Genomic DNA, 15,886 nt, shown 5'->3' with positions numbered 1-15,886 from the left:
AAGCTGTTACAGCTGTCGGTGTCCCCCTCTCTTTTCAGCTCAGCAGCAGTATAGAGCCGGCTTTGTGCCGCTGCTATGTATAAGGTCCTCTGTACCGTTTTCATTCCAGCTTCTGATTTACTACAGGATTTCTGGCTGATGCTGGTTAGATCCGTTTTTACACCGACGATCTTCCTGATGTATTCTGTGAGGCTGGGCGCGAGAGCAGCAGAAAGCAAGCTTTGGTGCTTACCTGGCTGGGTTGGTGATGATGTCTCTGGCCATAACTGGTACTGCAAGTAGCTCGGAGGTGGCTGGCCCTAACCTGTCACTTTGTGCAGAGCTGTTTCTGCCGCATCCGTCATGTGTAGCTGTAAAATGCTCCGGAGTCATTAGGGGCCCGCTTGTATAAACCTCCCTATTTAAGTTGTCAGCATTTGAAATTTCAGTAAGTAGATTTATCTTGCTGAGGGGGTTTCTTCCCCTGTGTTCTCTTTGAGTATGTACTTCTCTTTTCAAAATAAAACACATCTTAATCTTCCAGTTACTTTTTAATGACCTTGTTGCTGCTGTGTTCTCTTGAGCGTAGAGAAAGAGGGCCGGAGGCAAGTGGCCCGCTAGTGTCACAGCTACTACCTGCTGTACCTTCTCTTGCCTTAAAACTATTTTTCCACTCTGAACTTGGTTGGCTTTTGTCGGGTGCAGTTTGGTTACTCTTCACACTATGCCATAAAGATAAGTCTCAGGGCTTTTTGTGGTGTGTGGTAGGATTTTTTACTTTGTTATATCTCATTTATTCTCTGGTTATTACCCATCAACTTCATTTGCCACCTGGGGAAACAGATCTATGGATGCAGATTGAGTGTCACAAAGAGCAAAACCAGCATTGACTACTGACTTGTCAATAAATGGATCAAACATCCATCTTCGTCTTGCAGTTGTCTGGAATGAGAATTAAATTGCAGATAGTCTTAAGGAGACAGGGGAGCCTTTAGTAAGTGGGTATCAATTTGTTTGATTTGTTTGTTTTGATTTGACCAAAACCACTTTGACTGTTCTTATGTTTTCTCTGCAGAACTGGAGTCTTGTTCTTTTCTTAGCACATTGTAAAAGGAACGGTGCTCAGTTAAAACCTTGTGCTTCTCCAGCCTCCTGGCATGGCCCTTCCACTAGGCTACAAATTATTTTTTGTCATTGTGTTTGATGCATCCCTTATTGATAGTGTTTTCTGGTTGGATTTTATCTAGACTGGCTGAGTAGTTCTTCCTATATTCCTGAATCTCAGTGCTCTTACGATTTCTCATTTTTTTACCGTACTTTATTTTTGTTTTCGTGAAATGTGGAAAGTGCTTGCAAAAAACATGTAGCTGGCTTCTTTGTGCATGCCATCTGAATTCTAGTTGTGAAGTTTGCAGGGTATGTGGCAGACCGTGCAACAAGCATTGCTTGCTTGCTTAGAATTGCCAGGCAAAAAAGCTGCATCCTTGCTGCAGCCATAAAATCTTACGGCAAACACCAGGGTTTCAGCTCAGTTATGGTCATGTGTTTTCCGCAGTTGTTACTTGCCAGCAATGGTGGAACTGCTCGGGTCTGCCCTTGGGCAGGTGAAATGCATTCCGTGTGTCCTAGTGCTTAGCTTCTCGTGTAACTCGGGGTTTAAGCGTTAGAGGTGTGAATGAGAGTGAGGAGGACAAAACACAAAATGGGGTATTTTGTTTGTTGCTTCAGGGGGATACCGGATTTTATAAATTCATTGGTAGTTTTGATGTGCTAAGAGCCTCTCTTCCTCTGCAGGGAACTGATAGTAACTAGTCACTGCAAAATGTTTATGATGGACGTACGCTTGCAGCGCTCATGCATTGTACCTTGGATGTTATTTGAAACTAGAAGGTTAGGGACAGGAGTAGCAGATCAGCCTCATAGCTTTGTGTTGTGGTTTTTTTTTTAATTCTCTTCCAGGACTCATAGTTGGGGTGATCTTGAGATATGGGACTCCCTCCACCAGCGGCCATGACAAGCCGTTCAGCTGCTCGCAGGAGGACAGGCCGTTTACAACCCTGCTGGTCAACGTCAGTGGGAAGTTCTTTGAGTATACGCTCAAAGGGGAAATAAGCCCTGGGAAGATCCACAACGTGGAGCAAAATGACATGTTGCGAAAGGTGAGGGTAGATGGTTTCTTGTGCTTGGCTGAGTGTTTCTCATTTATCTGTGCTTCCTCCCTCCTCCCCCCTCCATCCCATTTGAATGTTGGGTAGTATCAAGTGTCTGTATTCCTGATAGTAACAGCACTCCAATGCTTAATTCACAAGTATTATATTGCCACCAGTGAAACTGTGCTCTGTTGCATGTATGTAATGCTTTCCCAAAGCCCTTGATTGCTGTTTGAAGACTTAATGTACGTTTCTGACATCCGTGACAATTCACGGAGACCAGCTGAACAAAAAAAGCCTGATGCTGCCTTGTATAATTCAATATAAGGAAAATGATAGTTTCTTAGTGAAAAAGTGATTGTTTGTTGGTGTTTTTTTTCCTTAGGGTTTTTTAATCTGTTTATTGTCAGGAAATAGTTACTGCTTACATCCCTATAATCCACCAAATGAGATAGTCTGGTATTGGAAGTGAAATTTATCTATGAACTGTTACTGGGATCTGCTGTTTGGCTGCTTACACTATTCAGTGTAAGGAATTAACCATCTTTTGCATGTATCCAAGCTAGACTTTGAAGTATAGGATTGAGACTTTAAGCTTTGTAACCTAAAAATACTACTGTCTGCTGACTATGAAGAGAGTTTAGGTGTCTGTTTATAGATATCTATAGCAGACAGGTACATAAAGGTAGCTGAAATGAATCCTATTCTGGGAGTGCACACTTGTGTTTGTCTTCTAACCGGTGCTTAGAGAAGGGGTGAAGAGAGCATGATTAGTCTCACATGTGTGCAGGTCTTCTGTTTGGATTTTAAATGTTGTTTTTTGTTCCTTACTGTAGTGTAGTCTTTCCTGGATATCTGGAGCTTCTACTGAAATACATGGAAATGATGTATGATCCCAGTTCCTGAAAACCAGTCTTGTATCTGATTTGATTGGCTTACAGTAACTGTGCAGTGGCTAGACTTGCAAAAAAACCCATAAGCCAAAATAACATTTAATCCTCAGATACACAAGATCATGTACCACAATGAGAGATCTTCTTCAGAGTAATTTCTATTAGAATTTTTTAATTTCAAAAAGGGGACTGTGTTTGGGACTGCTGCAAGATTATCATTGGTGATGGATGTAATGCCTGTTTCTTCTCGATGCCGTTTGCCAAGAAGACCTGCAGCTTTTCACTGCTGCGTATGTATAGAGCTGGCCAGTATTTTGGAGGGTCAACATAGCTATTTCAACAACCAAAATAGTAGTTGTCAGAAAATGAAGGAGGAGAAAGACCTAATAATTTATGTATGTCTGTTTCTAATTGAAGTTTCATATTTTATTTTTTAGGTAACATTTGACCCAGAAGTTTTTTTCAACATTCTGTTGCCTCCTATTATTTTTCATGCTGGTTATAGCCTGAAGAAAGTAAGTGTAATCATTTCTGAGGAGAATAGCTCCCCCCTCCCCCCCCCTTTTTTTTTGTTAACATGAGACTGATTTGTTCAGAAGTGCAGTCTCCATTCCAAGCATTTTTTTTTTTTTATGGCAGTAAGAAAAATTTAATTTCCTCCATAGATGGTTAGGTCATATTGTTTTAAGAGAAAATATGTGTGCTTTTTACTATTAACAGATTAAACTATTTAATCTTGCTGATTTGTTTTCCTTTGAACTTTACCAGAGGTTAACATCACTTTCATTAAAAGTAAAAGATATCCTGCTGTGAATTGTTTTGGTCCTTCTCAAATATCCAAAATGCAGTAAATTATGCTGAGAAGTGGACCCAAACCTGAATCGCAGTAGGGATCTGCCAGACTCTGAATGGCAGAAGGGCCCAGATTCTGCTCTCGCTTGAAGACACCATGAGTTGGTGCTGGTTTTCAGTCTTGCAGCTAACTCTTACATCTCTTATGAAAATGCCCGTGTGGAAAGCTTCCTGTCAGTAAGCTACATGTAGCATTTAATACATGGTTCAGATTTGGTTTATTCAATTTGTTGAAGTTGGACAGAATTTACATTGTAGTAATTGAAGCGCTTCTCTGAAATGGAGGAGGTTTTTTGTGTATTAATGCAAGTCTAGTAGTGCGCTGTATGTTTTTGAACAGGTGATACAACTTGTTTTAAATAAGTATATAAACCTGTTTTTCCTTTGCAGAGACACTTTTTCAGGAACTTGGGGTCCATTTTGGCTTACGCCTTTTTAGGAACAGCAGTCTCTTGTTTTATTATTGGGTAAGTGAACTCTGTTCTGTAAGTATCTTACTTACTTACAGTCTTTCTTACTGTCTTACACTTACTATCTGTAAGTGATATCTGTTCCTTTCTATACTAAAGTTTAAGTTGATAAAGTGTATGTTGAGCCTTCCAGATTGCCTCAGTTTTGTAATTTGTTTGAGGATTTTATTTATGTATCCTCCAGACAAAATGCAAATGTAACTTTTTTTTCTGAGACTTATCCCACTTCTAAAAATACTGTCCCTTGAAATGATATTGTCAAGTTTGAATCACTTGACAAGTCCACAGTACTAAAGAGAGGCACATGTGTGTGTGCGTGCTCTCTTTCTCTCTGCATATGTGTATATATGATTTTATGTGCATATGTACACACACATTTAGTTTAAGATAGCTAGTCACGTTGGTTTACTTGCATACAATCTCTTATGCTGCTAATACTACTGTGTGTGGTGTGTGGATATTCTCAAATACAGAAATCCTGAATTGCATAGGTGACCCTGGTTTGCGTCTCAAAGAATTTCACTAGAGAAGTATTTTGAAGGCTATTCTTAGCCTAGAGCTTTTGGTCTATGTGCTGTGTTGGGATAAGCAATATTGAGGGGAATTTTGAGCAGTGAAATGCTCTCTTGTGGAAAAAGGAAACAACTCGTTGATTCTTTGTACTAGTTGTGCAAACAGATTTCATGCTTTGCTTACTGGTTTTAAATTATATCTGCTGGATCATGTATCACTTGACTCAGTTCATAGCGAAAAGAGGAAAATTAATTTTGAGAGCTTAGTGTTAAACTGTGGCAGTGTCCCAGAGAGCTGTAGCATAACCAAACCCACCTGAAATATGCTTGCTTGTGCTTTTCCTTTGCCTGACTGAAATGCACCAACTTGTGTGACTTGTACTATTTTCTCCTCCTTCTCTTCAGGAATCTCATGTATGGGGTTGTGAAACTAATGAAGTTGGTGGGTCAGCTCTCTGATAAATTCTATTATACAGACTGCCTCCTTTTTGGAGCGATAATATCTGCCACTGATCCAGGTAACTTGCTGAATGTTTTTAATAACCTTCCAAAATAATCCTATTGCTAGGACTTTTGGCTGCGTAGTACAAACATGTTAACAGCACTTTATTTTCAGTTATGTTATGCTAGTATCTCTGATCCTCTTCTCTGAAATGCGTGCAAATTCTGAGTATTGTGAAAGCTGTTCTGTGTCTGTTTGGTGCTGGACTGGTATGACATGATGGTATGTTTGGGGAAAAGTGTAACTTTGCTGTTCAAATACTTAAAATATTTTTTTTTCCCCCGGTAGTGTTTTTTTCTTTAATATGCATCAAATTTAAGACTGAAAATAGATTAAATTATTACATTGTCTGCATAGCAGAACTTTTTAGCTACGTTGCTTGGGACATTGGATAATTTCAGAGCAATATTTGAGGTTTTTAGGCTCTTTAAGTGTGGGGAATTTTTTTTCCCCCCTTCAAATGAACTTTATATTTACAAGTTTAAGTGGAAGAATGCTCTTCTGGTGAAGTAATTTGAGCTTTTGCCAAAATAATCTAGTCATCCTTCAAAGACCAGCAGGCTCACCTAGGGGTGTCTGCTTGACAGGTCAGCCTGGAGAGCTGGTGTGTGTCAGGGGATGGGATAGGGAGTGGTGAAGTATGAAGCTTGAAATTTAAAACAGCTTATTTGAGGTGCTCAGCGGTGATTTGTGCAAAAATGGGAAGTAGCTCTTGTGATTGAGCTGAGCTCTGAACAGGTGGTGGTTGCACACAATTTATGCAAAAAAAACACCATGTGATTTTTGAAGCTTATATATGGGAACACCTTCAAGATCATAGTCTTTCATCTCAGACTGAAGTTTCTTGAAAGGATGGTTATAAATACTTAGCAGTCTTGCCCTTTTCAAATTCTGTGCAAATGCACACTCCTGTGGCATAGCATGTGCTTTGAGGAACACTTAGAATTATTAGCGCTATTTTATAATGGCTGAAATAATATAGCTATGTCAGCAATCCATACAGCCTTTAAAAGTAGCAAGAGCTGCACAACGTTTTGTTGATTATCTTGTATGGAACGTGTTCCACAAAAAAAGATCAGGGCTTTGGTAGAAGTGCTTTGACTGCCCCATGCCCCTTGATCATAGGGGCTTTCCCATAAACACTGTGCAAATGGGAGGACAAGAGAGCCACCTCCTAATGAAGCTGCCCTAAAACTGATAGTGGAATTACTTGCCTATAGATAAACGTGACTACTCTATTTCCCAGTTTAATTTTGATCTTGTGCTTCAATTCCTCATTTTTGTTGCTTTTGGCAAACTGGAAAGTCTGCTCCAGCTCACGCAGTTGTTCCTGAAGTCAGCCACTGTGTTTTTTCTCTTTTCTTTCTGTAGTTACCGTGCTAGCAATATTTAATGAGCTGCATGCTGATGTCGATCTCTATGCCCTTCTGTTTGGGGAGAGCGTGTTGAATGACGCTGTTGCCATTGTGTTATCTTCGTAAGTAACTACCTGAATTTCTACTCTGAAAGTACTTAATTGCTTTTGGTAGTTGTCTAAAACAAATGCTTTTTCTGAGAAATGTTATTTTAAATTTAAATGGATTTTCTTGAACTGAATTAATAAACATTGCAAACATTTGCTGAGATCCCTCATGCATACATATGCCGGAAAGGCGAATGTGCCTTCAGTATGGGATTGTCTCTTCTGTTGCTCAGGTGTTGCTGTTAGAGGAGAACTTTCCTGATGCTGCTTCTAACTTCTCACTGAGTTACTCTCTTTCTAGATCTATAGTTGCCTACCAGCCAACAGGTGAAAACACCCATGCTTTTGATGCAGCAGCGTTTTTCAAGTCTGTTGGTGTTTTCCTGGGAATATTCAGTGGCTCTTTCATGATGGGAGCAGTGACAGGGGTTGTGACAGCTCTGATATCCTTTTTCATGTTTAGCTCTTCCAGACTGGATGCCACATTCATGTACTATCAGGGCTCAACTATTTCCAACTATAGCAATGTTGACACTAACTTCGTTCTAATCTGAGTGTGAAGATGTGATCAGTATTCATGTAACCTTTGTCTATAAAAAGATCTATAGGTACCCACAGAGATCACCCTTTTTACAATATAACTCTGGCCACACTAGAAATTTTAGTGATGTTGCTGTATACTGCAAGCCAAGGAGAGGCCCAAAATGGTCATGTCCTAATATTCAGTTTCTTTTTAGGAAATTAAAAAAAGGTTTTTTATTATTAGGCTTGAAAGACATTTCATAACTGGTGTTTGATTCTGTTGTCACCAAAATCATTAATAGCTATCTCTGATCTAACAGGGTTCTTCCTAAGACTCCTGCATTTAGCTTTTCTGCTGGAAATCTAATATCATCTGTTGTGGATAAGACTGTTAACATCATAACATGATGTGCTTTGCACAGCATGTCTTGCTCTCTTGAAGCTTGCTGCCACTATTCGATTAGAGCTCTGAGGCACTCAGCGAGCTATCTTGTGTGGGTTTTGTTTTAGGCTCAGGTAGTAGACCGTATTAAACCTGACGTGCTCCAGAAATTGTGATGCTTCTTCAGGAAAAAATTCAAATTCTTTGCTTTTAGACTGGGTAGTATATTTGTGTACATCCCAGATTGCTTTGATCTGCCTAGATTTATGACAACTAATCTAAAAGGGGTAGAATGTGATAATTTATATAATAATAATGAACCTGTGATTCTTCATCTTAAGTAATAATGTCTCAACCGTGTCTTGTTATATGTACAACCATGCAGATTTGTCTGATGTATGTCTGCATAACGGTAACCCTTCAAGTATAAGGGGAAGATGAGCTATTGATGCTTTAATGTTCGTTCTTCCAGTTCTACTGTTCTGCAACCACTGTGGCCCAGAACCATGATTCTTCATCTGGCCTTTAGGCTACCAGCCATCTATATCTTGCTGATCAAATGCTGTTGCTGTGGTTTTTGGCTTGCTGGTTGGCTACTAATTACAGCTGAAATGCATTGAGATCCATTCTGTAAAATTATGCTTCTGAAGCATCAGTTGGTTCTTGCTGTTTCTAATGTTTGTACTTAGGAGGGTGCATGAGGCTGGGAGCAGGGAGGCTGTTCAGAAGGCTGTGGGTTATTTGGTTTTGCTTGTCTTTCAAAAAGAAAATAACATAATAAACAAACAATCTATAAATTGTTGCTCAGTTATAAAACTTTAACTATTTCCTTTTGGAAAAATACTTAATGTCATGCAGTACTGTAGAAGCAAACTGTAAATTTGCATTTGACTCTTTGTAGCTGAATAGGACCCATAACTGAAGTATGAAATTAATAGATAGCTTTGAAGTACTTAGAACTCTACATCTCTGTGAATGAGGGATTTCATGCAGTCATGCATTGTCCTTTGAAAACAGACAGAATACTTAGTTTCTAAATATGATTCAGATAATATACAAGCACTTGTTCTGGCTTTCAGCAAGCTGTTCTGGCCTCACTATCTGTGGTTATTTTTATAACAGTTAAGGTATTGTACCAGTTTGTATTTTCTTTCTAAATTGCAGAGTCTGCTTCATTGAAATTAAGTGAAACAGAAGGCCATGCCTAAGGAATAAAGTTAGTTTAGAATAAAGTTGGTCTTTGCTTTAATGTTTAAATTAAGTAAATGGAAATAATTTAATTTGAATTCACATACCAATTTTGTCAATTGTTACATAAAATAATGAAAGGATTTTTTTTTCTCCTTACCTTTCTCTCACCCTCCTCTTGCTCCAGAATGGTGAGCACAGGTTTTCATTTCAGATTTAATTACACGTTTTGGTATGGTTACTTATAATAACAGCAAGAGGAATAAAGAATTTAATTCACAAAGCTGCCAGAAAAGACTGGAAACAAGGAATTAGTTCTGACAAGAACCCTTGCTTAACTTCAGGGGAACAAGGTTCAACCTCTTCCTTTCTGGTGGAGTGACTATGGCTGTCCAGTTTCCAAAGCATCCACGAATGTCTCTGGAGCCAGCCACTGGGATAAACTTGTGGTGGGATTATCTGAGCACTCTGTGGGAAGGTGGGTTCTAATTGCTGCTCTGGTGGCTGTTGCTGCTTCAGAAGTACGATGTTACAAAGTGGGTCTGTTTAGGGGGGGGAAATATAATCTAGCTCAGTGTAACACTACATCCTCAAAAGTTTTGTAGAGATGGTTTTTATGGAGAAATGACTGTGGAGAGTAACAGCTGTTTAAAAAAATGCTGAGTTTTATATTTGGTGTAATGTCAACTGTCATGGAGAAAGATTCTCCTCCTCCCCCCCCCTTTTTTTTTTCTTACAATAGTTTGGGCTTTTGTTTAGAGTGCAGCCTTCTGACAAAGTAGGGTTGCAGCTGAAGGTGTGGCTGCAGCGTGTTTCGCCCTTCTTCAGGCAGCGCAGAATGTCAACAAGAAGTAGGTGTGGGTGGGAGCGGGTGGCTGGCTTCAGGATTGCTTCATCCTAACCAGCACCCACTGAAACGCTGCCAGCTGTTTGCGTCTGGTGTTAATCACGTGTGGCTTGTTGTGAATGCCATATTCTGTGATAAAGCCCACAGGAGATTGATTCCCCCAAGTCTTTTGGGCTACCTGACTGCTGCTTGCAAGAGACAGTTAAGAGTGCTGCGAGCCCAAGACCTCCCAGGATTTGTGAATTTCCTTTGAAAACAGTGCTGCTCATGACTTCTAACGTCCCTGCCCCACGCTGAGCCATGGCTCCCCAAGCAGCAGCGCCGCCATTAGCTGCAGATTGCGCAGTGCTGCAGGGAGCCCAGGATGCAGCTGTGTTATGCGTGGAGAGCAATGGTGGACGATGGTGCAGCCTAGATGTGTCCGTCGAGGTACCGATTGCCTCCATACGGGCAGAGGAGAGTGCTACCACTATGCTATTTCAGGTATCTTTGCCGTGCTCTTGCTGCCCTCCTGCCTGAATTTCAGGAGAGACTGTACTAGTTATCAGCCTTGGGAAGGTCTGGGGACCTCTCTGACACCTCTGTTAGCACATGGTTTCTTTCTGTATCTTCTGGTAGAGTTGCACGCAACTGTCTGCACCTCAGGTACAGTGAGCTGTACAGTGTTTACCTGCTGCCTGAGTAGTGATGGGGCGGGAAGTTCTATAAATATGTGAACAACTTTTTTGTAGGTGAAGAGCTATATTTAACACTACTGAAATCTGTTCCACTTCAGTAGCTGTATGAACTGTTAATTCAGTGTGTGCCTGACGATCCTCAAATTTTACTGTTCTCTGGAAGATGAACTTTTTTTTTTTCTTCCTATTGAAAGACTGAGCTGCTGTGATTGAGTTGTCTTTTACTCTAAAACACATCAACACAAGGAGAGGAAATATATTTTATCGTAGGCAGGATTTCTGTTTTGCCTCAAAAGTACAGAAGTAGCCATGCTTGCTGAAAAAGATTTGTCAGCAAATCTGAGCAGGAAAATTCTGATAAATCTACTTCATCTTAGGGTTCCTGTAGTCAAGAACAGCCCTGTGAATTAAGTGCTTCTGAATTTATTTAATGCTTTATTTAAAGTTGGGGGTGGGGATATCTTTACTGGGGGGAGGGGGAAGCAAAACAAACAAACAAAAAACTCGAAAAAACAAGACACATAATCTAAAAGGAATGCCAAGGACCTATCCCTTCCCTGCTGGCACTTTGCAGGGAAATGTGGCATAGAGTAAGATATTACCTCAAAGAGGTGGAGCCACAGTTATGCCATGGATATGCAGCAAAAATATCCAAAACTGGCTGTTGCAAGGGGAGACCTTGATTCTGAAGTCTGTCTTGATGTGATGAAATTGATATTTTTCAGCACTAAAAGTGTTCTGATTTCCAACTACCCTTGGTTGTTAGTGTATAAAAGTGTTTTTCATAAATACCAGCTACAGAAAAGCCAAAGGATTTACTTTTTGATCCCTTAACAAATGACTTAACGTGACAAAGTTTACCAAGTTGCACTACTTCCCCCTGCTGGAAACGGCTCTCTTCTTCTTGATGTCCTGGAGCACTTTCTTGCTTGCAGAAGCTTGTGGATTTACTGGTGAGTTGTTTGGATTCAAGCATATGGGAGACAGAAGTCCTGTCTGTCTTAGCAGCCCTTTTTCCACTTTCTTACTGAAACATTCCCATGAGAAACAAGATGTCGGTGCTTTAAACTTTTCTATGTTCTGTACAATGCCATAGAAGGTGCAGTTCACTATGTGGCTTTTGAAAGCACTGGTTTGGTTCACACACCCAACGCCCCCCCCTGATTCCAACCTGGAATCTAATTCTGTTGAAAATAAGGTCCATAAAATCTCAAGGTTAAGGATTGTGTATACATTTAATAGAACTTGAGAAGGGTAAATGTGTTGAGCTCACGCAGTGAACAGGTTGATTTTTACATGTTGTTCTGTTCACAGGTGTGGTGGCTGTCCTCTTCTGTGGAATTACCCAGGCGCATTATACGTACAATAATTTGTCAGTTGAATCAAGAAGTCGCACTAAGCAGGCAAGACCGTCTTTCACCTTTTGTACACTGTATTGCTGTAGTTTTCTGCATACTATTGTTTTTGAAAAGCAGCTTTATTGCTTGGCCATTAACATGTGACTCTTTTCTCCCTAGCTCTTTGAGGTGTTGCACTTCCTGGCAGAGAACTTCATATTTTCTTATATGGGTTTGGCTCTGTTTACTTTCCAGAAACACATATTCAGCCCAGTTTTCATCATTGGAGCTTTTGTATCCTTTTTTGCTTTGTGTGAAGTTTCTCTGTCTTACGTGCCTGAAAACTTGTTGGTGTCTATTGGGTTTACCAAGCAGAGGATGGCGGCTGGCCTAAGTTTCCCTCACATCTTGCAGGCACAATAATTCTGAGAATAATCTTTGGTTACCCCTTACATCAAATTGCTAAGGCCTCTGTGCCACACAGTTGTTGGCTCTGCACCTGAGCAAGTGCTAGAAGTCATATAATTTCAATAGATAGATAAATGAATATGCTCTATTGTGTGACTTGGCTATTGACAGCCAGCAATGCTTGTGTTGCTCTTGTATGTGAGCTTTGGGGGCCTAGGAAGGATTAATTTTTCTCTTCACTTCCAACAGTCCCTTGAAGAAAACAAACAAATTTCAAGTAAAAGAGGATCATGGGCAAACAGAGAATCTTTGAGCAATGCCCCAAAGGTAGAGGTCAAGTTCTCAGGTGATGGGAGGAGGAAGGAACTGAGCTGTGGTGCAGACCTTGACAAGGTCCCTTTCAACCCTATGATTCTGTGAAGGGTACACACTGCTGAAAGGTGCTGGAGTTGGAGGCGGCTATCCAGTTCCTATTGTCCCTGGCTGACTTGGTACCTGGCTCTTGAATTCCCCAAAACTGAACACTTCTGTAGCAGTCACACTCATGTAACCTGAGAATTGCTAGATGCCTCTCTGCGCCCTGTTGAAATAGCTTATGTACCAATTTCTTCATTATATTCCTGGCTGCTTGAAAATTTGGAGCAATTAAAAGTGTGTGTGAAGCAAAGGGTTTTTAATTAATAATTACAGTCGTGATTTCTCTCTGCCTGCTGCAGGAGGAGGGCTATCGGCAATGAGATAAAACCCAGTGAAAGGACATTTAAAGGTGGCCTAATCCAGAATGTATTTCTTTTTTCTCCTTCTTTCTATTGTTTTCTCTCATCTCTGTACTGCTTTCTAGGAATTTATCACTTGTCTTTATTTTCCTTTGGCCATTTACTTTTTTTCTAAACAGTAATAAATTTTATCCTGTGTCTCCTTACCTCTGTTCTGACCTAAAAAAAAAATGTTCCAGAGCCCTGCAGCTATTGGATAAAGACATTAACGGAATAGTTGCATCAGGTATACTAAGCATTGTAATATTTTATCTTTGTGGCCTTCTGTCCTGTCTCAGGTTGTGCTATCTGTCTTGGGTTTGTTTTCAGTATTTACTTTGTTCCTTTCTCATCCTACTTGCCAACCTTTTATTACATTTTCACATCTTTTTCTACCACTGCACTTGACCTTTGCTGCCTCTTGAGTGTTTTTTCTAGCTTTGTGAGGAGGGCAGCTAGTACTAGCACCCACATTTTGCCTCAACAGTTACTGATCACATTAAGACCTTGCAGGAGCGAAATGCAGAGGCATCATTACCTGTTGAGGGAGAAAGGTTGGACTGCAACAGCAGAGCTAAAGCCTCAGTGTCATTGACAAAATCCTAGCCGTTATTTCTATGTACATTTGGTCACAATGGCTTCTGATGACTGATTTCTGCACTCCTCAAAAGGACTGCTATAAAAGTTGTTTGTAATAATTATATGAAACTTTTTGTATGAAGTAATAATCAAAATCTTCTTTTCTTAAGAGACATAATTTCCTGCAGACAGTATTGCTTTACTTTAGCTATGGCAACAACCCAGTGTTGTCTAGAGCTCTTACATGGTTTAATTTCGTTTTTATAAGAGAGCTGTTTGATTCTTCTAATGTTGTTATCCCAGCAGCAAATGATCAGTGTTTGGTGGGCTTCTGGTTGTGTTGATGTTTTATAGGATTTCAGCACATCACTCTAGTTTGTCCCAAAGTGGTCCTTAGACCGTGGAGAGTATATTCAGCTTTCTGCTTCTTCATTAGAACCATTGGATGTTTTACACCACAGTAAGGGGGGGAAGGAGCTTACCACCTACTGTCATGAATTTCTGCAATACTCTTACTATTCTGGAACTGACAAGTGGTTTTTGGATTTATCATCTTAGTAACTCTGTACTCTTAAGTGCTTGCCAGCCTCTGCAGGAGCAGTAATGGAGTGGCTACTTACTGGCCTTATGTTGGTTTTCCTTCTGTACATAGGACTGCATTTCTGTTGGTCTGAAAGACATAATTGAATGCAATAGCTGTTCAAAGTGTGAATTTTTGAAGTCTTTATTTGTGCCACTGGTAGTTTTATTATTAGGTATAATTTCACTGTGCATTAAAAAACTTGGTTTTATTAGTTAAAATTTGCATTCTATGGAGTGAGTTCTGTATGTACATATTGGTGAAAGTCTGTTTTATATAGACAGAGAGAACAAAACCACCTGATACCATGATGTAAACCTCTCACTAAAACAGAAGCTTCATGTTAGAGCCAGGTACCCAAGAGTACATACTTCAGGAAAGTGAAATCCTTAACCCTCAGCTGTGAATAGATTGCAATCTTTTTGGGCAGAGCTGCACACGTCTACCCCCTTTCTTTCTTGCTGAATCTGGGCAGAAGGCATAAGATCAGCTGGAACTTTCAGCACATGATGATGTTTTCAGGTAAAAGCAAAAATGTTTGGTAAAGCAAAAAAATCTTATTTTTAACTCATAAGCAATTTATACTACTACCATCTGCTCTTATAATCCACATCCATGCGTCCTGAATAGAAGGCTTAATGGTTGTTGCAGTGTGCCATCGTGTATCTTTCAACCTTTACAGAAAGCGTGTCATTATCTGGGAAGAGTGTCATCTTGAAATGCCAGCTGCTGACAGCAAGCAGTCACCTCATGTTGGGCATAGAGTATTTTCATTTGAAGTTCCTCTGAAGGGGATGGGGGAATTGAGATGTACCTCTTTCAGAAGGCTACTTCTAGCTGAGATGATGTACACATTGTGCAGAAACAGATATCTGCTGAGAAAATCGAGGCGTGTTTATGGGTGCCCTCTCCCGCTAAGTCAAATACCTTGCTTTCTCCAACTAAAACTCCCTTACAATTTCTGTCACACAGATAACTGTTGAAGTTTGTCATTTGAAGCAAATCATGGAGGCTGTGTCTAAACATGTGCATCTTCAAGAAGTGCCAGGGATGCCTCTGTGCACAAGAGGGTCTAAAGAAGAGGGAGCCAGGCTATTTCCAGTGGTGCCCAGTGATGGGACCAGAGGCAGCAAGCACAAACTGAAACACTGGAGGTTCCCTCAACGTCAGGAAAGAGTTTTTACTGTGTCTAAGCACTGGCACAGGCTGGCCAGAGAGGCTGTGGCATCTCTGTCCTTGGAGATACTCAAAAGCCATTTGGATGGGGTCCTGGGCAACCTACTGCAGGTGACCCTGTTTGAGCAGGGGAGTTGGACCAGATGACATCTGGAGATCCCTTCCAACCTCAGCCATGCCGTGATTCCCCCTACTAAAGAAGCCTGCAGACGGCCAAATGCCATGGCTTGTCCTTGCTAGGGGAGTTTCGTAATTGGGGGCGGGGGAAGGGGGGAAATATAGTCTGCTTGTGAACACATTATTAACTAGAATATTTTTCCAGCTGATAACAATTTCATATCAAGAACTCATGCTTCAGTTATGGAATCAACTGGAAAAGTGTGCATTTTCATTTGGACTCAGGGAGCTGCTTAATTTCCACAATGTGTTTTGCTGTTGTCCACAACTTGTTTGTTTCTGGATTTCCTTCATGTTAGTTTCTGGAAATATTTACACCTTTTCTTAGCACTAGTGGATTCTGCAAGTTGCAGAAATGTACCAGGGCAAATTATGTTCTAAATCATCCCAGGGCATAATTTAGCAGGGAAACCAAGGGAATTAAAACTTGATGGAGCT

General features: G+C 40.4%; 1 protein-coding gene across 1 annotated transcript in view; it reads left to right on the top strand.

Moving 5' to 3' along the window:
- Positions 1-1,938: 1,938 nt before the first annotated feature.
- The window catches only part of LOC104628752 (sodium/hydrogen exchanger 7), a gene marked incomplete at its 5' end in the record, with an annotated part of 38,094 nt that continues 24,146 nt past the window's right edge, over positions 1,939-15,886 (top strand). Inside the window, 10 exons of the mRNA XM_010297434.1 lie at positions 1,939-2,138; positions 3,460-3,537; positions 4,265-4,341; positions 5,262-5,374; positions 6,730-6,835; positions 7,122-7,263; positions 11,284-11,389; positions 11,751-11,839; positions 11,954-12,067; positions 14,506-14,617. Coding sequence (XP_010295736.1) covers positions 1,939-2,138; positions 3,460-3,537; positions 4,265-4,341; positions 5,262-5,374; positions 6,730-6,835; positions 7,122-7,263; positions 11,284-11,389; positions 11,751-11,839; positions 11,954-12,067; positions 14,506-14,617 — 1,137 coding nt within the window. The remainder of the gene's footprint in view (positions 2,139-3,459; positions 3,538-4,264; positions 4,342-5,261; positions 5,375-6,729; positions 6,836-7,121; positions 7,264-11,283; positions 11,390-11,750; positions 11,840-11,953; positions 12,068-14,505; positions 14,618-15,886) is intronic.

This window comes from Phaethon lepturus, unplaced genomic scaffold, assembly GCF_000687285.1.
Source record: "Phaethon lepturus isolate BGI_N335 unplaced genomic scaffold, ASM68728v1 scaffold37320, whole genome shotgun sequence".
NCBI lineage: Eukaryota > Metazoa > Chordata > Aves > Phaethontiformes > Phaethontidae > Phaethon > Phaethon lepturus.
The sequence above is the reverse complement of the archived record's forward strand: the minus strand, read 5'-3'. Positions and strand labels throughout refer to the sequence as shown.